Raw genomic sequence first — 22,221 nt, 5'->3', positions numbered from 1 at the left:
TGTGGATTAAATATTTTATATGTTGTTTGTGAGAAGAGCTTGATAGGAGCATGCACACGCATCAAATATTTTATTTCTTTATTTTTGTAACCCAACCCTGATAACATTGTGGTTTTTCACAAATGAATGTCATTTATTGTTTTTAAGTAAATGATTTTAATTGATTAATATATTTTACAAATGAAAAATATTTTTCTAATTTTTGGGACATTCCAGAGTTTGGATGAACTCAAGAACCTGTGAGTGCCTTACTTGGTTACTGGACCATTGTGGTTGCTAGAAAAAAGGACTTTTAGGACTTAGTTAGGTGTCCATGCAATTGGTACAGCCATTAAGAAATTAGGATTAGAGATTGTGGCTTATTATGATGTCTTAATAGATAAAGTTTATCCACTAAGACCATGAGAAGGGTCAGATCCAAGCTTTACAGCTCTAGTGGTTAAGGGTTAAGAGCTTAATCTGTTAAGTTGAAAAATACAGTCCTGATGACGTGGAGAGTTGTTTGCCACGACGTAGAGGTTGGCGTCATCACGAAATTTTTTTGTCATGAAGCTGCCACGACGTTGTCGTTGGGTGTCCACGACGTGGGAGTCAGCTGGGGTTGACTCTAACTATTGACTTTTTAAACAAGTTAACTTTTTGTCAACTTGAGGGTTTTAGGGTGTAGACTGAGAGGGTATGCCAATATTGATGATATGTGACTCGTAAAGCCATTTTTCACTGTTTGAGAGATGTGTGTTTGTCTGTTATTTGCACAGTGAGTCTTCTCATTGTATTGCCTATATCATAATGTGTGCATACTAGACCAACTGGGTATTTATTGTTGATTGTTGTTATATGAGTTGGTGATACCTCCATGACTGCTGATAGTCCCAAGGGTTGCTGATAACCCATACGGATGTTGTAAACATAAAGTGTAAACATGATTGAAAATGAATGTTATGGTAAGAAGGATAGTACATAAAAAGATTTATACATTAATCAAAAATAATAGATAAGAGTTGTTGTAGAATGAAGGGGTGAGAGGTGAGAAATTCACTACATAGAGCACATGTAATAAGGAAGGGAGTGGTCGGAGAAGGATGTCAGGTGGAGGGTGGCCGGAGACAGGGAGGTTGAGAAGCGGAGAGACGACTACTTTAATAATAACAAAAAGAATAGATTAAATGAAATTGTAAATAATTATATCACAGACACCTATGTCAAATATATAGCGGGCACCTAAGTCAACTTATTTAGAAGGTTACAAAAAATTAAATAAGCTTTACACAAACGATGATTTTTTAAAAGGAAAAACCTTAGAAAAACGCAACCTATTATCATTTAATTTGCAAAAAAACATTATTAGTATTATTTTGTGCTAAAAAAATTATGTTCTGATCAATGGTAATATTTATTCACAACCGTTTGAGAGTCGGTTATGATGGTTACATAGACTTAGAAAAACCTAATCTATTATCCTTCAATATACGAAAAATCATTATGTTACAATAAAATCATTTTCTAATTTGATATTTTTTTTATAATAATGTTTAGTAACCGTGTAGCTCTTGATAATCAGTTATGTAGCCTACACGGTTCTAAAAGAAATGACTTGACATTATGTAAAAACTAGAAGTCAAATTCTAACTGTTCACTTGCCGTTGATAGAACTCAAATTCCTTTAAAGGGCTTAGTGATCAATACAATTTTTTGGAACGATAAATAAGCTGATGAATTCTGCCACTCTGCGGTGGTAATATCTGTTTTTTTATCATGTACATATTGTTTAGGCTATACGGAATGCAAGGGGGTATTTTGTCGCAAAGGAGATGACTACACAAGAGCCAAACACCTTTCCACATGATTCGCACCAAGGTTAGGAAATGTTGTTCCACTAGTAAGTTTGTAGTGAGTGGAGAGAAAAAGAGTGAGAAGAAGAAATATAGAGAAGTCTCTTTGATTTGTGAAGAAACATAACATCAAAAAAGTCACAACGAAGTGGTGGTGTATCCCCTTCCCTCCAACTGATCACGTGTGAGTTAGCTTCATGTCACCATGCACGTAAGAAAATAACACATATCTTTTAGCCTTATAAAAATATATTAACAAACCTTTTGTCGTAAATTAAATGAGTGAAATTTCACTTTATTGGCTTGTATTTTAAAAATCTTTTTATTTTAGGATTTGATAAATCTTATATAACTTTAAAATATAATAGGTCTTTTAAAAATATGACAATTTTAAATTTGCTTATTGGATTGCTTTTTATCCGATCACTGTACCTCTAATCAAAATTTCCTTATTAGCTTTGCTTCACATCAGAACTCTCTCGAGTTCACGAATCTTCTGTAATTTTGAAGCATAATATCCCCACATAGGCCCGCTTATATCTCTAGGTTTTTGGCCCATTCAACCTTGTATCATTGTTTAGCTTGGTTATTAGAGCATCCACAATGGGTGTTTACTAAGAGTTGAATAGATGATGACTAGGATTGAATAGAAGTTTAATGGAATATAAATGATGACACCGATGAAAGTTGAATGAGAGAGTTGCATGATCATTGAGTGGTTCAATGGATTTAATCTTTTCTTTTTCAATTAAATTTCTAACCAAATATAGAAATTCATTAAACTTTATAAGTTTAATGAAGTATGGATGTTAAAGAGCATAGTTGAATAAAAAAAATGAAATGTTGATGTCACAATCCATTGAACTCCTTAGAGTTCAATGAATTGTGGATACCCTTAGACTGTACAAAGCTCGCATTCCTGACCCATGGACCGAGTTGGACCTATAAGTTCGGCCTGAAAGCCCAACCCCAATGTGCAACCTTACTCTTGACTTCCCCCGGGTGAATCTCAAATGCTATTGATTATTAGAACTCTATTATAGTTACCTTGTTAGGTTAAATGTATTCCAATCATAGAAATGGTGATGGTATGAGTATGATACTTGAATTCTCTCTTGTTTGAATCCATGTGGCTTCCAGATAATTGGTAATTAAGGACGTGACTAGTAGAGATGTATCTTATGACCTAACGACAATTTCTAAAGGATAGCTGGGTATTCCGTAATTCTGACAACTAGTACTATTGCGGCTCTGAAGAGAAAAATATAATAAATAAATGAGAAAATAAATGTTTGATCGATTAATGTAATAAATCAGAAAAAAATGGTTTTGTTGTAAAAAATAATAACACTGTGGTTTTTCATGCTTTGAAGGATAGTAAGTTGGGTTTTATTTGAAGTATTTCCCAAAAAAAAAAAAAAAGAGTTAATTAAGAGACCTGATCCAAAGAAAATAACATACTTACATAGACCATTTGTAAGGTTTACAAGTCGATTTTATCCTAGTCAAAATTGTTTAATTTTATCAAAGTTTGAAGATCAAAAGTGCATGAGCATAGATTAATTATATGTACCAAACTAGAATTGAGGCCAAAACCATTAGGAGCTAAATGATCTTAACTCCAAACTATAAGGTGTGTTTTGGTCAAACCACAAAAATCACATCTTATTAGAGCGACACGACTGTATCTACAATATACGGATGAGATCACGTAACCGAGTAACTGGACGGTTAGAACTGAGAGATATTCGGCGTTGCGTTAGCTATATATTCATTCACTCTATATGAACCCTAAATTCCTTGCGGATTAGCGGAATTAGTTCAGTCTGTATTTTATTAATATTCGTGGTTCTTTCAACTAAAGGTTAACGGGAGTTAAGGTTGCATTTGGTTTTATTTTTCCGAAAGAAAGAAGAAATTAACCAGTCGGTGAGATCTGTATGTTATTCGTTTTCTTATTATATCACTACTTCGTAGATTGTCTCAAATGTGGAATTATTAAAAAAGTGGTAACCTGTTTGGTTTATGGTTTATAAGCAGAAACTTATATTTGATCAAGTTTTGAGTTTTTATTGTATATATACTTGGTAACATGTGCTAAATAATCTTAATGGTGGACGCACTTGCAGGTCAACATGGGGAGTAAACTAGAAATCCTAGTAATTTCAATGTTCTTGTCAACCCTTTTCTACACTCCGGTATTTTCCACATCAACTGATGGGCTTGTTAGGATTGGACTGAAAAAAGTGAAAACCGAACGAACAGATGATATAGCTTCCCTCCTTGCTTTGAATAATGGTGATTATAACTTAAAGACGTTTATAAGGAAGTATAGACAAAGTTCAAAAAATCTTGGTGATTCCCAAGACTCTGATATTGTAGCATTGAAGAACTATATGGATGCTCAATATTTTGGTGAGATAGGCATTGGCACCCCACCTCAGAAGTTCAAAGTCGTATTTGACACGGGTAGTTCTAACTTGTGGGTGCCATCGTCTGAATGTTCATATTCGGTAAGCATGTCTTACATTATTTTAATAAAAGTACGATGAACAGAAACTTAACGTTCACTAAGGTTATATATATAATATACGCTACATGTGCAGGTATCTTGCTATTTCCACACAAAATACCAGTCAAGTCAATCAAGCACCTACAAAATGAATGGTTAGTGAGTTACTTTTATTTTGTTCTACTATAAACATTTTGAACATGCCTAGAGGCTATAGAGTAAATCACCAGATTCCACGTAATTGTTAGCATCCATTCTTTTGTAAGCCGACAAGAAGCCAAAAGGAAATATATTAATTATTGGATGTGACACTACATAATCGAGATCTTTACGGTATAACTCAAACAGTACTAGGTTCATACTCATAGTGGATCTCTAAAACTACTCTAAATTGATACTCTTATACTCGGTACAACTCTCGCGCTTAAAAAGTAATAGTGTTGGAAAAACTTTCAACAAATATAAACTTTCAAAATATAGAAGTGGATTTAAGTCACTATATATGAATTTTCTCATAGAATTTGTTTAATTAGGTTTGGTTATTCACAATATAAAAAGATAAGCTACAAATGTTTTTACCAAAGTTTTGTTTTTATATGAGCAGTAAAAGTTGGTTATATAAAATTGACCTTTTGCATTCTGGGTGACCGACTGAGAGAAATCGGGAGTTGGATCTATTAGACAAATATAGTTCTTGTACCATTCTTTATTTGTCCATTAGTTAGAGGGGTGTTCATGTAAGTTATTTATTAGTTAGAGGGGTGTTCATGTAATTTATTTACCTATATATATCATTGTAACTCTCGTGGATCCGCAACAGAGTTTTTATTAACTTTCACAGGATCCAACCTTTTAGCCACGTGTCACTATTGAGAACCATTGAAAACACAATCCTCATTTCGTATCGATCTTAGGCCGAATGACCGATAGATAGGTCAATGAACAAACCATTAATCAATGGTTTTAGAAGTTAAAATATCCATATGCGAAACCTAATGGTAGTGAAATCGGTTCCTAAAAAGCACGATTATGGCTCTAAGAAATATTTTAAAATGCGAGATTACATGTCAAACTGTTCCAAATAAAGTTTTATTAAGAAATCAACTTCAAAATAATTTTTCAAACTGTTAATTTTGTATTATAAAAAAAAAATGATTTAAAAGGGTAATATATTTTTCGATTTATACACATTTTGTCACTAAGTTTTTTTTTTCGTCTATATTTGTCCATTCAACTTGATTAACTGTACACATTCAGTTCTTATCACCAAGTAAACCAGAAAAAATGACTTAATAGAGTAATATATTTTTTACTTTGTACACATTTAGTCCTTAATGTTTTTTGCATATTTAGTCATTAATTTTTTTTGCACATTTAGTCCTTAATGTTTTTTTTTGCACATTCAGTACTTATGAACGGTTTTTTTAGGTTTTTCTCATGTCATCCTACATGGGATAATCATTAATGAGGTGTCCGACGTTGCTTATGCTTATAGTCGTCGTTGCCTCGATTCTTTAGGTGCTTAAGTTTTGTGTTCTGAACGTCGTAAATTCTTCATACTATCTCGGATTTTGACGATCTTTATATTCATGTGTATGTGTTTTTATTTGAGTCTACTATAATTTTCATTTAAATTACTCCGATTACAAAATAATATATTTTTTTACTTCTGATTTTATAAATATAAAAAATGTTCATACATATATTCATAAAGAACACATGTATATAAATATTATAAGTAAAAATATATATTACTTTTTAACATGAGTAATTTAAACGAAAAATGTAGTAGACTTAAATACAAACATGTGGATATAAAGATCGTTAAAATATGAAATTGTATGAATAGTTACGAAATTAGAACACATGACCTAAGCGAAACACATGACCTAAGCAACTAAGCAACAGAGGTCGTGGTGACCATAAGCATAAACAACCTCGAACACATCATTAATTATTGTCCCGCGTAGGATGTTGTGACAAAAACCTTAAAAAACTAGTCATAAGTATTGAATGTATACAAAACAACAAGGATTTATTTTGTATTAAAAAAAAATATATTAATGACTAAATGTGCAAAAAAAATATTAAGGATTAAATGTATACAAAGTGAGAAATATATTACACTATTAAATCATTTTTTCCGATTTACCTGGAGTAGTCGGTCATAAGGATTGAATGTGTACAGTTAAACAAGTTGAATGAGTAATTGTAGATGAAAACAAAAAACCCAATGACTAAATGTGTACAAATCGAGAAGTATTACCCTTTTAAGTCACTATCCCTTCTAAAAAGTACTTCGAAACAATTTTCAAGAGTGAAAAAGAGAAAATCTGGAAAAAAAATGATTGATGAATTTTGAAGACTAACATAAAAAGTCACTCTATTACCATAAAATTTCGATTTTGACACCGAGTTTTTTCCTCAATTATGTCACTATATTATAATTTTGTTGTAATATCAACCAAATGACTGGTTCTCCATGTTCTCCATGTTCTCCCAGTAACCATTTTTCCTGAATTGCAATAAAGTCACTAAGTTTACCAAAATTTCGATTTTGACACCAAGTTTCAAATTACAAAAAGTCACTATATTATTACAAAATTTTGATTTTCACACTGAGTTTTTTTCTACACAATTACTTCTTTACAATTACAATTTTGTTGCAATATGAACCAATTGACCAATTCAGGAGATGTTATTGTGGTTTAGAAGCTCGACTTGTACAACAAATAAATTAAGGTATGTCCAATGGTTCAAATTCACTTACATGTCAGCGAAAAGGGCATAGTCACCCTTTCAAGAGATGTTATGGTGGTTTAGAAGCTGGATTTGTACAACGTATAAATGAAGACCCCTACAAGTTTGATGTAGTAGTTCAAACTCACTAACCATCTCCTGGATCGACGTTGTAGGGGTCTTCATTTACTTGTATAAATCGAGCTTCTGAAACCACAATAGCATTTCCTAAAAGGGTGGGTATGCCCTTTTTCACCGACTTGTAACGTCCCTATAATACTAGTAAAAATTTTATTTTTAAACCACCAAAAATCATACAATCATTTGTTTAAAAGCCAACCAATATATAATGTATTTCTCAATCATTAGAGTAAAACAAAATAGATAATGCGAAAATCAACTACATGGGATGTAGTATGATCAGGACAGGCCTTTCCCTTTGGAACCATAAGTACCTGAAACATTTAAACATAAATTGTAAGCATAAAGCTTAGTGAGTTCCCCGAAATACCACATACCATACATAACATCGGGCCTCGCCCATACAACTAACGAGTGTTGCCTTCACAATGGGCCTCGCCCTGGTACCGGGCCTACCCACATCACGGGTTCCGCCCAACATACATGCAAGAGTCACAAAGATAATCTAACATCCTACAAGGTATAGTGAGAAAAATCACCTCACACTCACAGATGAAACAACCATAGCTTGAAAGTCGAGGAACTGGTGCTACAATCTACCTATCGAAATACCCAAGGTCAAACCTTAGTCTACACGCCAAAACTAGCAATTTGACCAAAAGTCAACCAGGTCAAAAAGTCAATGGTCAGCAGTCTCCATGTCGTGGCCAACCTAAGGCCACATCATGGCTATCCAATCTCAATTGCGACCAAAATATGCTACCACGTCATGGAAAGCATGCCACCACATCGTGGCAGAGTCCAAACAAAACAATCGTGAAGCATCCTTCACCACGTCGTGGCACCTATCTTGCCAGTCCTGGCTACTACACATGGACAACTTAATTGATTAAGTCCTTAATTCATTAAGCCTCTTGTTCATACTTTCCAGTAGGCTTCTTGGGATCCTAATGGCCTATAAAAATCCAAACTTTATGGACATGTATGACCCATGCATGTCCTTCACTCAACTAGGTCAAAAAGGGTATAAATGACTTAAAGCTCATGCATGGCTTCCAAAAACTCATTCAACTTCTAGATCTCGAAGATATAGTGACCAAAGGACTAAGGTGATCCATAAAGTTGCAAACTTTATCTCATCTAACCATTCAAATCTCACTTATGAGCCAAAATATTCTACAAAACTTAGATGAGTTGCTTGCTTCATCTATGTAAAAAAGTTCCTTTTTCTTCCTTCCAAGACCACAAAATCACCAAAAATGAGTCAAGAACTTCAAAAGGAGGCTATGGTTGATCGAGGGCTCTTTGGAGTTGATGGAGGCTGAGGTTGGAGGAAACCCTAGCCATCACTTCCTTTAAATAGGGCTCAAGGCCGAAAATTTAGGGTTTTCTTAATGTCGTAACCACGTCGTGGCCATTGCATGACCACGTCATGGTGTCTTAAATGAAACATGTGTTTCATGTAACAATGCCACGTTGTGTTGATCATTTTACCAAGTCGTTGCCACCCATAAATCTCAAAATTAAAAGTGAAATTCAAACCAGAAACCGGGCGTTACAACTAACTTTTAAATGAATTTGAACCACTACATTGACTTTCACATGCCATTTGTGATGAAATACTTTGACGAGAATTAAACATTAAACATTATAATAAAAAGTGTCACCTAAAAGGGTTAGTACGCCGTTTTTTCTGACTTTTAAGTGAGTTTGAACCACTAGATCAACCTAAAAAGATATGTGAAATTGGGTTCGATGCAAACCCTATAATTGAAACTCAGTCTTACCGCATAAGATCGGATGTGGCTTCCACATCACAATATTGTCAGGCCATTTATTTGGTAACCTGCTAATTAATGGTAATCGGTTAATTGGTTGACATTACAATATCAACAAAATTGTTAAAATATCTAAAAATATTGTTATGATATCAACAACATTGTTGCAATATTAACCAAAATTGTTGCAATGTCAACCAATTGACTGATTACCATCAATCTAACAGGTTGCCAAATAAATGGCATGACAATATTGTGATGTGGAAGCTACGTAAGATCTTATGTGGTAGGATTAAGTTTCAAATATAGGGTTTGCATCGAACCCAATTTCACATATCTTTGTAGGTTGATCTAGTGGTTCAAACTCACTTATAAAGTTAGTAAAAAGGGCGTACTCACCCTTTTTAGGTGACAAATTTTATGATAATTTTTCATGTTTAATTCTCTTTAGAATATTTCTTCACAAATGGCGTCTGAAGGTCAATTAGTTTTTCAAACTAACTTAAAAGTTAGTGAAAAGTGCGTACTAATCCTTTCAGGAGATGTTATTATTTGTTAGAAGTTTGATTTGTACAAACAAGTAAATGAAGACCCCAACAAGGTTGATCCAGAAGATGCTTAGTGAGTTTGAACCACTAAATCGACCTTGTAGGGGTCTTCATTTATTTGTTGTACAAATCAGTCTTTTAAACCACAATAACATCTCTTGAAAAGGTGAGTACTATGCTCTTTTCCCTGACTTGTAAGTGAGTTTGAACCATTGGACCGACCTTTATTTATATGTTGTACAAATCGAGCTTCTAAACCAAATAAAATCTCCTGAATCGGCTAATTGGTTGATATTTCAACAAAATTGTAAATGTAATGACATAATTGGGAAAATAATCCGTTGTCAAAATCCAAGAAGTGAGTTATTTATACCAATCATTCTTCTTACGGCTAGATCCAATATCCTGGTCCCTGCGGAAAGGAAAAAGAATTTCACGCTCTTCCTTTCGGTAAGGGAGGATTAGGGAAATCCTATTGATTTCAGCTTTCTCCAGACCTCGGGGAAAAGCATGAAAAAAAAAGGCTCGAATGGTATGATCCCTCCGTCACCCCAGAATGAAAGGGGGCAATTTTGTGGAAATATAGTGATTTTTTTTGCAATTTGAAACTTGGTGTCAAAATCGAGTTTTGGTTAACTTAGTGACTTTATTGCAATTCGGGAAAAGTGGTTATCGGGAGAACTAGGAGAACCGTTCATCTGATTGATATTGCAACAAAATTATACATATGGTGACATAATTGAGAAAACAAATTGGTGTCAAAATCGAAATTTTGTGTTAATATAGTGACTTTCTTGCAATTTGCCATAAAGTTTTATTAAAAAATCAATTTCAAAATAATTTTCCAAACTGGTAATTTTGTATTTTTCAAAAGCACTTCAAAACAATTTTCAAGAATGAAAAAGAAAATCTAGAAAAAAAAATGAATGATGGATTTTGATGACTAGAAAACATTCACAACTTCACATATAATGAGTAAACATGCAACCATCCCATATCCAATCTTAATGTTTCAATTGTAGAAGAAAATCAACTACTTAAGAAAACAAACTTTTAATGTCCAATTAGGCTTTCTTAGACATCAACTTAAAAAAAATTAAAAAGCATGTAAGTACATAAACTTTAGGATTGTGTTATATCATACCCAATCCTGGTTTTAGTTTCTTAAATGTTTCCTTAGAAGTTATTTTGTACAATATATATCACCAACTTCTTTTTTCACACTTACTTTTTCAAGAACGATATTTACCTTTGAAGCAATATAATGACGAAAATGGTTTTGCAATTGCTTAGTCTGTGAATGCAAGGTACAAGTTTTGCTTAAACTTATATCGCTTGTATTGTCATAGAAAATTGATATATCCCATCGTTGTTGACAAGGAGATGATTATTGTGTCTTTGAAAACTAAGAAATAAGAGAAACTCCGAAAAGGCGCAAAATCCCAAGGTACTATGCTATCAACAAAGGAACCACCAGATTTGGAATCAAAAAAATAAAAATACCTAGACACGAGTATCTGACATCTTAGGATATAAACCAAGATTTTGTATGCATTGCATATGAACAGGGAATATGCTTAGTGTTTTCTTAGGCTTTAAGAGAAAGCAAGTTCACAAGCACATAATATGTATACATTGTTCTAACTTGCAAAAAAAGGATAAGGCACTAAAACAGTAACATAGTTTAGATTGTGTACAGATTTAGTCACTTATGTTTATTTTTGTACATATTTAGTCATTTATGTTTTTGTACACATTTAGTCACTTATGTTTTTGCCTTTGTATACATACGACCATCAAACGTAATGGTTATATGTGTACAAAATAAAAAAACATAATTGACTAAATATGTACAAAAAACATCAATGACTGAATATGTATAAAAATAAACATAAGCGAGTAAATGTGTACACATTTAAACTATGTTACCCTTTTAGTGCATTATCCCAAAATTACCCTATTTGTGAGGAAAGGAAAAGTTTTGAGCTCGTCCACCTTGCACATTTATAATTCTTTTTCATTCTCAAGACACCAGTACAACAATAACAACAAAATTACCCTAGTTGCATAGAAATTTGTTAAGAGGAGGTAAGATGGTTGGTAGTCCTAACTGTAAGGTTAGGAAAACTGTGTTTGTAGAAGACCTCCAACAAAAACAAAATAAACAAATAAAAATAACTATATAAAACAATAAAAATTTGTTATGCACCCATGTTGAGTTTTCCAGCATAAAGATCCCTGCATATAAGTAAAAAATGCAATAGATCTTTAGCAAATATAAGCTAGACATGATAAAAGTGAATAAGAAAGCAAGAGAAAGTGGTAAACACATTCCAACAAGTACAAAAAGGAGTGGGATCTAGACCCTATACAATGCCAATACTACTATGATAATTCTAAGTCTCCACACTCTCCAAGTTCATGTCTTTGTTAAGTGCTAACTCTTTCAACTCTAACGTGACACTATCTTCCCATTTATATCTCTCTTATCTAAGGTCATGTATTCGGAAAGTCTAACCAAACTCTATCTTCCCATTTCCTTCTTGTGAAAAAATCAAAAAAAAATCATATGGTAATCCAAAAGCTATATCAATAACATGATTTTGAACAATAATAATATTCACATCAATATTCTTTAAAAAAAATAAAGTATCATCTATTTTACTTGTAAAAAGAATTGATAGAAATTAAGAAAACTTTAAGTATGTCATGTTATTTGCATGATGCTTACTTTAAACCATAAATAGCTTTCCTTAATTGATAAACATGTGAAGGGTTTTCAACAAGTTTAAACCAAGAGCTTGTGAAGCATAAGTTTCTTCGACTATAACAAATACTATTTGGGAAAAGTACTTTCAACATCCATTTGTAATAATTATAGAAAATTTATCAAACCAATAAAAGTTATAAAACCAAGAGAAATAATCAATATAGAGAAATAATCATATTAAATCGTGATTACCGAGAATGAAACCAAGAAAATAATCACCATATAGAACTTATCAAACCAAGTATGAGGAGCTTGTTTAAGACCATATACATCTTTCTATGTCACACAAACTTTACCCGGCTGGTGAATAATACTTGGGGAATGATTTATGTAGTCCTCCTCATGAAGATCATTATTAAAGAATGAATTATTGACATCTATTTGTAAGATCTTCCATTAACGAATTGATGAAACTATTATCATAATACAATTTTTCATCAAATTTTCCACCGGAGCAAAGGTGTCCTCATAATCTATAACATATTTTTGCAAGTATTCTTTAGCAACAAGTATGTGAAGGGTTTTCTACGAATCTATACACGAAATTTAGGCAACAAAAGTATTTAATAATAATCCTAAGTGTACATGCACCCTAGATCGAGGTTTTACTGTTATAGCAACATACTTTCAAAACTAAGAATTTGAACTATCAAAAAGGAGATTATGTAACATCCCAAAATCACAGAAAAAAATTCATTTAAAAATACAGCCCAAAACATCATTGTTTACAAATCATTGTTCCAAAAGTAGAAATCATAAATCAAAGTATCCTAGAAAATCATATCAAATCAAATCAAGGAAGATGTGCTTGGTCACGCCCTCGCAGTGCCCCGATCATCTGGAGTACCTAAAACATAAACTAAAATCGTAAGCCCAACGCTTAGTGAGATTCCCCAAGATACCACACGCAACAGATAAATATACATATACAATGCATGCTGGGCCCACAACCTCCCGGTTGGATTGCAATAACACTAGGTCCACTACCTCCCGATTGGATTACCCTTGCACACAACCTCCCGGTTGGATTGTCCTGGCCCACAATCTCCCAATTGAATTGCCCTGGTCTGTCTGTCTACCCCACAAAGCAGTAACCTCAACCTAATAACCATATGTCGACATATATATATATATATATATATATATATATATATACAAATAAACATCTAGTACAGTTAATCATACAGATCTAACAAGTCACTATAGCATATCAATATCCTTCAAACCACGTTACCTAATCTACCGGGCCGAAATTGGTGCCTTCGACCCCCAAGTATAATGATGAAGAACTCACCTCACCATCAGATAAGAACAGGAAAATGCACAACGCCGAGAATGACTCCAAAAACTGGCTCAACGATCACCTAACCAATACCAAGGACCTAATTTTAATTAACAACTCAAAATACACAAAATACACCTAGGTCAAAAATCTGGTCAAAGGTCAAAGTCAACTCAGTCAACTCAGCTGAGTATGCGGGGCGTACTCAGCTTGTACGATGGGTGTACACGAGCCTTGATCGAGATCGAGCCATTGACCCCGTACGTACGGCGTACTCAGAGTTACGCATGACGTATGCACCAAAGTCCCTCTTTCCATACTAAGAGCTTAATTCATTAGGCTCTTACGTTCCAATTATAGATCTAAGGCCAAAATACCATTGAGAGTCATTAATTTTCCATCTTTATGACTTTACATGTCCATTAAGTGCTTAATACCAGCAATCCTAACTTCTTAATACATCAAGACATTCTAGAGCATGCATAGGGAAGAACTAAGCATCAAGATCTCATTTTTATGACTCAAGACCCCTCAATGGGTCTGAAAGGGCAACTTATTTGGTTAAGAGCATGCCATGCTCAAGAATCACCAAGGTTGGGACCAAAAATGCCCTAAATGAAGAAATAAGTAGATCTATAAGAAAATATGATCATGCTAGGAGCTTTTTACCTCCTGAAGGTTGCTACCAAGGTGAGAATCTCATATCCAAACTTCTTCCAAGATCGAAAGTCCTTCCACCGCCTTTTTCTTCTTTAAGAATACCACCAAAACACACAAATAAGCTCAAGATGCACTCTCCAAGATTAGGGTTAGCTAGAGGCATAATTTTTAGGTGGAGGATGATGATAAGATACTCCCAAAGCAACATTAGTTGATTAAATAGGGAAGAAAGCCTAAAAATTAGGGTTTTCCCCTGATGAGCGTACGCCCAACGTACTCCCACGTACGCCCAACGTACGTGGGTACCTCCGCGTCCAACCATCGAGCCAGTATGCCCAGTGTACTCGGCTAGGGACCAAAATGAAAATAATTTACAACTAAGGGTTAAAGGGAACATACCTAAAAATCGCAAATGCTACAATTCTCCCCCACTTGAATCAGTCTTCGTCCTCGAAGTCTGATGTTGCAAGTAACTTAGGATAATACTCCCGCATCTCCGCCTCCGGCTCCCAGGTCGACTCGAAGCCTCTCCGATGTTGCCACTGAACATTTACCAAAGGTATCTCCTTGTTGCGTAGGACCTTCATCTTCTTTTCCACTACTGCTTCCCTCCTATCAATATAATCCAGGCGCTCATCGACCTGTATATCATCCAAAGGGACCACTGACTCATCGTCCAAGACGCATTTTCACAACTGCGAAATGTGGAGAGTATTGTGGATCTGACTGAGCTCACTCGACAAATCCAACCGGTAAGCTACCCTGCCTACCCTAGCAATCACACAGAAAGGTCCAATATACATGGGACCCAATTTCCCCTCTTGCTGAAGCATATCACACCCTTCCAGGATGATACCTTCAGTAGTACCATATCGCCAACCTGGAACTCCAACTATGATCGACGTCGGTCGACATAGCTCTTCTGCTAACTCAGAGTTGTCTGCAATCTCTTCCTGGTCTGCTGGATAAGCTATGTAGTCTGGAGGACTACCTCAGTACTCCCCATGACTCTGTGGCCAACCTCCCCCCAACAAACTGGGGTACGACATCTCCGACCATATAGAAGCTCGAAAGGTGGTGCACCAATGATGGAGTGGTAGCTATTGTTGTAGGAAAACTCCACGGGAGGTAGGTAGGAATCTCAACTCCTACCAAAATCTATGACACAAGCCCGTAACATATCCTCAAGTGTCTAGATGATCCGCTCACTCTGGCTGTCAGTCTATGGATGATAAAAAGTGCTGAAATGCAGTGTCGTACCCAATTCCTCGTGGAACTTCTGCCAAAACCATGAAGTGAACCAAACATCTCAATCTGATACAATGGAAACAAGAACTGATACGGAAACCAGAACCCCATGACGAGCAATAATCTCACGAACATACATGTCGGCCAATTTCTCGGCCGAGGAGCTCTCCCAGATGGCAAAAAAGTAGTCACTCTTGGTCAATCGATCCACGATGACCTAGATAGCATCAAAACCCTTGGGAGACCTTGGTAGCTTGGTGATCAAATCCATGGTGATCTGTTCCCACTTCCATATGGGAACCTCCAAAGGCTGCAGCTTGCCATGCGGCCTCTGATGCTCGACCTTGACCATCCTACAGTTCAAGCACCTCTCAACATACCAAGCTATCTCCATTTTCATACACTGACACCAGTAACTCAGTCTCAAATCCCGATATATCTTGGTAGCTCCCAGATGTATCGAAAAGCGATACTTATGTGCCTCCTCCAAACTGTATGTCTGACCCCACCAGAATCCGGAACCCAAACCCAAACACATTGGTCAACAATCCCCGACTATCGGTGACAAATTTGTCGGTCTCGCCCTTGATCCTCTCCTGTTTCTAGTTCTCCTTCTTAATTCCCTCTACGTGTGCCCCTCTGATCAAATCCAAAAGTGGGGAATCAATGGATATCCTCACACACATACCCTCAGCCGAAGATCCATCCGACTTGCGGCCCAAAGCATCCGCGACCACATTCGCTTTACCCAGATGGTAAAGGATCTCGCAGTCATAATCCTTGACAACGTCAAGCCACCTGCGTTGCCTCATATTTTGGTTCGACTGATCCATGAGATACCTCACACTCTTGTGATCTGTGTAGATGGTACACTGGACCCCATAGACTCCAAATCTTGAGGGCAAACACCACTGCCCCCAACTCCAGATCATGAGTAGGATATCGTTCCTCATGCGACTTCAGCTGCCAAGAAGCATACAAAATCACTCGCCCTCCTTATGCATAAGAACCGCCCATAAACCGGTGATGGATGCATCACAATATATCACGAAATCCTCAACATCCTCTGGAAAGGTCAATAGTAGGGCCTCACATAACCTCTATCGCAAAGTCTCAAATGTTGTCTGCTGCTCAGGGCCCAACGGAAATCCACGCCCTTCCTCGTCAGATGAGTGAGAGGTACAACAATCTTCGAGAAGTCCTGAATGAACCTCCGATAATATCCTGCCAAGCCCAGAAAACTCCTAATCTCCGAAGGAGTCTTTGGGACCTCCCATTGCATAACCGGCTCAATCTTGGGTGTATCGACCAAAATCCCGTCTTGATTAACGAGGTATCCCAAGAATTGGACCTCCCGTTACCATAAATCGTACTTCAAAAACTTGGTATATAATCTATCCTTCCTCAATACACCAAGAAGCTCCCGCACGTACTCCTCATGCTGCTCCTTGGTCTTGGAGTAGACCAGGATATCATTGATAAATACAATAATTGATCGATCAAGCATCGGTCTGCATACTCGATTCGCCAAATCCATAAACGATGTCGGTGTGTTGGTGAGCCCAAACAACATCACTACGAACTCGTAATGACCATAACAAGTTCGGAACGTTGTATTCTCCACATCCTCTTATTTAACCCTCATCAGATGATACACCGACCTGAGATCGATCTTGGAGAACCAAGATGCACCCTATAACTGATCAAATAGATCATCAATCCGGAAGAGTGGATAACGGTTCTTCACCGTTAACTTTTTCACCTCCCAATAATCAATGCACATACGATGGGACCCATCCTTCTTCTTCATGAATAAAATTGGTGTGCCCCAAGGCGAACTGCTCGGCCTGATAAATTGTTTGCCTAAAAGCTCCTGGAGCTGAGAGGACAACTCCTGCATCTCGGTTGGTGCTAGGCGATATGGCACCTTAGTGATCGGGGCAGCACCAGGAACCAGATCAATCCTGAACTCAACCTGCCTCATAGGAGGCTTTCCAGGTAGATCCTTTGGAAACACGTCGAGAAACTCCCTGACTATAGATATATCCGAAATAGTAACCCTGCTCTCCTCCCTAGTGTCAACCACATATGCAAGATAACCCAAACAATCATGCTGTAAATACTAATGAGACCTAGTCGCAGAACTAGAAAGCTTATCCAAATTTGGTACCCTCTCCATAAATAACTAGTACTCCCCCACTTGGGGTTCGAACTATCACCTTTTGACCTTCACAATCAATGACAGTGCCACACCTACTTAACCAATCATCCCGATAATCACACAAACATCCCCCATAGGGATATGGATCAAGTCGATCGGGTATGACACCCCAAAAATCTCCAAGGTGCAATCCTTGAAGTTGCTACTCGCAGAAATCCCGTGTTCATTGGGGATAGAAACTCGCAACGGACAATCTAACTCCCCGAGAACCCTATCAAAGCCCCTACTGAAGGACTGAGATACAAAAGACCGACTCGCACCCGAGTCATAAAGCACAATATCAGGCAAAGAATCCACAAAGAATGTACTTCTTAGAATCATAATCATAAGCATTAATAACATAGATCGACAGAATAATAAATGAAAACATACCAGTAACGACATCTGGCGCCGCCCTGGCCTCCTATGTTGTAAGCTGAAAAACGCGACCCCGATCCCTCGGGGGCTCCGCCCTACCCTGACGTCCGTCAGTGATACTCAAAGTAGCAGGGGCAGGTGTCTGGACCGGTCTGGCAGCGAGCTGTGGGCATTGGGCCTTCACATGGCCCACCTGATCACAATGGTAACAAATCCTAGTATTATGTTGCGAAGTCTGATGGCGACAATCCTTCGCGTAATGCCTCTCCTTGCCGTTATTACGGCAGGCTGTCGACGACCGGTATATCCCTTCATGAACTCTCCCGCACCTACCAAAAGTGTGGCCCCTCTGTCCTTCTGATCTCGAATCAGCGGGTTTGAACCGCTTAGCTAAAGGTTGTGACAGAACAGGATTCGACCGCTACTCCCTAACCTGAGTCTGAATCTATATCTCCTGCCGCCGCCCGACCTTTTGAAGCTCCATAAGAGTACCATAATGTTGAGTGGACACAAACTGGAGAATGTCTATCTTGAGCATGCTCAAGTATCGGGTCATCTGAGCATGCTTCGTGGCTACATACTATGCTCAGGACAGAACAATGCTCTCTCTGTAAACATATTGGTGATCTTAATCATTGTCTCAATCATCTGCTTCAGGGCTAAGTATTCCTGAGCTAACCTCTCTCGCTCAACCAAAGGAACATACATAGAGCAAAACATCTCAGAAAAATGCTCCAAAGTTATTGTTGTCCTCTTCTCTAGAGTGTAGGGGCCTGTCATGAACTTCCACCAATCCTTCGCGCTAAGGCGGAGAAGGTTCAAGGCGCACTTGACCTTTTAGTCCTCCGGGCACGAACAGGTGAAGAAACATCCCTCCACATCAGAAAGCCACCTCTTGGCTACAATCGAGTCCTTGACCCCATCAAACTCTGCAGACTTCATGTTGCTGAAGTCCCGATACTGAAAGGAGCCCCTCCCCTGAAAACCAGTAGCAACTACAGCCGTCGTGGCTGTAGCAGAAGCAACCTCAGACACCGCAGTGTACCGCTCATCAAACAACTCGATCATGATGGTCTTGATAGATCCAAATAACTCCAGTAGCGATCCCCGAATAGCAATAACAACCTCATCAAAAATCAACTCCCTAATCTGATCCTTAGTCAACCCTGGCCTATCTCGGCCGCCCGCTCGAGATCCTGAACCTGATCCCCTCGTAAGCACCATACTGAAAATAAACCAAAAGATATCAGAATCCCACAATTCAAATCCTCTCAACGCATTACAGAACGCTAAACCCTTGGGCTTGTGACTTCCTTGCTACGCGTATGGGACCTGTGCTTCCAGTATTACGGGCCCAATACTACTTTCAACACCTACCCGTATTTGCCTCAAGAATCATCACAGACAACCCAAAACAAAACCAAAACCTGCATACACATAAACCCTATACTCACTCTTCTAAGAGTGGCTACCGATCCTCATTCGACCCACCAAACGACATACTCATAAAACTTCCACCAACCCTGCAGCCGCTTACGTGTGCTAATCATACATAACTCTAGAACCCATACACAGTCGAATACTTGATTCTACCCTAAGACCACAACCAAACAAGGAACAGGAAATAAGGCTAAATCAAAGATTCTTAAGCTATAAGATCTTAGTTATGTACAATTATGATGCATACACTAAACAACTACAGTAATGATGTCAATTTCATAAAGCAAACAAGAAGCATCACTATGCCACCAGGCATCAATATCAAGGAAGATCCTTAGACTAATCTAGCATGCAATTCTAACACAATAACATAATCAGACAATAGTGTGGGTAAATTGGGTACACCTCCTGCTCCGGCTGATCGTGAACACCTCTTCTTACCTTGCTTATTTTTGGAAAAACAATTTATAAAAACATTTTGAAAACCTTTGCAGATCCTTAGTTTGAGTCTGGACTCAGACGAATGTTTGTCCAATTCGCTCAAACCAAGGCTCTGATACCAACTTGTAACATCCCAAAATCACAGAAAAAAATTTCATTTAAAAATACAGCCCAAAACGTCATTGTTTACAAATCATTGTTCCAAAAGTAGAAAATTATAAATCAGAGTATCCCAGAAAATCATATCAAATCAAATCAAGGAAGATGTGCCCGATCAAGCCCTCGCAGTGCCCCAATCATCTGGAGTACCTGAAACATAAACTAAAACCATAAGCCCAATGCTTAGTGAGATTCCCCAAGATACCACACACAACAGATAAATAGACATATACAATGCATGTTGGGCCCACAACCTCCCGTATGGATTGCCACAACATTGGGTCCACAACCTCTCGGTTGGATTACCCGGTCGCACAACCTCTCGGTTGGATTTCCCTGGCCCACAATCTCCCGATTGGATTGCCCCGATGTGTTTGTCTACCTCACAAAGCAGTGACCTCAACCTAATAAACATATGTCGACATACATATACAGATAAACATCTAGCATAGTTAATCATACATATCTAACAAGTTACTATAGCATATCAATATCCTTCATACTAGGTTACCTAATCTATCAGGCTGACATTGGTGCCTTCGACCCCCAAGTATCATGAGGAAGAACTCACCTCACAATCAGACGAGATAAAGAAAATGCACAACGTCGAGAACGACCCTAAAAACTGGCTCAGCTATCACCTAACCAATACCAAGGACCTAATCTTAATTAACAGCTCAAAATACCCAACATACCCCTAGGTCAAACTTGGTCAAAACTCTGTTCAAAGGTCAAAGTCAACGAGTCAACTCAGTCAACTCAGGTGAGTATGCGGGGCGTACTCAGGTTTTACGTTGGGCGTACATGAGCCTTGACCGGGATCGGGCCGTTGACCACGTACACACGGCGTACTCAAAGTTACACACGATGTACGCACCGAAGTCCCTCTTTCCATACTAAGAGCTTAATGCATTAAGCTCTTACGTTCCAATTATAGATCCAAGGCCAACATACCAGTGAGAGTCATAAAGTTTCCAACTTTATGACTTTGCATGTCCATTAAGTGCTTAATACCAACAATCCTAACTTCTTAATCCATAAAGACATTCTAGAGCATGCATAGTGTGACATCCCCTAATTTCTCGGCCAGAAAAGACCGATTTAATTTATGCTTTTTAAAATAAAATCAGAGAAATCCTTTTAAAAGATGTTGCGGAATTGGTCCCCAAAACAAAACATGATAAAAGTTTATCAAAACCTTTCTTTAGGAAATATATAATTTCCTTTTATATCAAAACCTCGGGATGTCATGTTCCGATATAGATCAAAAGCATAAACAAGACATTATAAGCCTTACAACAGTTATTTACAACTACTGGCCTATAATCCAAAAATCTCTCATCATCATCCGACTATGCTCGGGGTCCACTACCTGTAATAATAAAAAGCTAAGTGGGTCAGGCTTGGGAGCCTGGTGAGCATATAAGGTTTTCAACCCACAATAAATAAATTTATTATGCTTAAACATCAATCAATCAACCAAATTACCCCAACCCCATTATCTTATTTATTTCTTAAGGATTTACCCTAAGAATCAACTATCACTCATTCCTAAGGATTCATCCTAAGGAATAGGCACGAAGTCACATTGTCGCCAGGGTTTATACAACAAGCACTAAGTCCATAGCTGCCAGGGTTTATACAACATGTGCTAAGTCCATAGCTCTTCTTTATCGACAATATTATTCACGGGAATCCCCCCTTGCAATACATGCCAATGGGTTTTTAGAGTACAACTGATGAACATATAGTTCACACACTTACAGGTTGCGAGCCTGCTAGTGTTCCACAGATCATCTAGAATAGTCCATGGTTGTCATTCATACTCTGCTGAATGACGGGGGTCAACGTTTAGGTAAGTGATTCTCTCATAATTCACCACTCACCCTCAACTCATGATCTATATCACTGATCATCTCATTTATCCAACTCATCTTTAATTATACACCCACTATTTCATCTACCCATGTTTTACCCAACATTTTTTGTAGATAAAAATACATATACAGTTTAAATTATTTAAAAACTTGTATAAATCATTCCTTCAACATCCATCTCAAATAAACAAACAATATATATTCACACAGCACGTA

At 37.3% G+C, this 22,221-nt stretch overlaps 1 protein-coding gene across 2 annotated transcripts in view; it reads left to right on the top strand.

Moving 5' to 3' along the window:
• Nucleotides 1–3,628: 3,628 nt before the first annotated feature.
• LOC145107289 (cyprosin-like) overlaps nt 3,629–22,221 on the top strand; it is a 47,268-nt gene continuing 28,675 nt past the window's right edge. Inside the window, exons 1-3 of one of the 2 annotated variants that reach the window (XM_079044141.1) lie at nt 3,629–3,761; nt 3,962–4,345; nt 4,439–4,499. In XM_079044141.1, the coding sequence (XP_078900267.1) occupies nt 3,968–4,345; nt 4,439–4,499 (439 nt within the window). In that variant the 5' untranslated portion in view covers nt 3,629–3,761; nt 3,962–3,967. Of the gene's footprint in view, nt 3,771–3,961; nt 4,346–4,438; nt 4,500–22,221 lie in introns of both variants that reach the window. The other variant, XM_079044140.1, reaches the window with a different exon arrangement.

The sequence above is a fragment of the Lactuca virosa genome, chromosome 4, assembly GCF_052849685.1.
Source record: "Lactuca virosa cultivar CGN04683 chromosome 4, Lactuca_virosa_CGN04683_v6, whole genome shotgun sequence".
Taxonomy (NCBI): domain Eukaryota; kingdom Viridiplantae; phylum Streptophyta; class Magnoliopsida; order Asterales; family Asteraceae; genus Lactuca; species Lactuca virosa.
The sequence above is the reverse complement of the archived record's forward strand: the minus strand, read 5'-3'. Positions and strand labels throughout refer to the sequence as shown.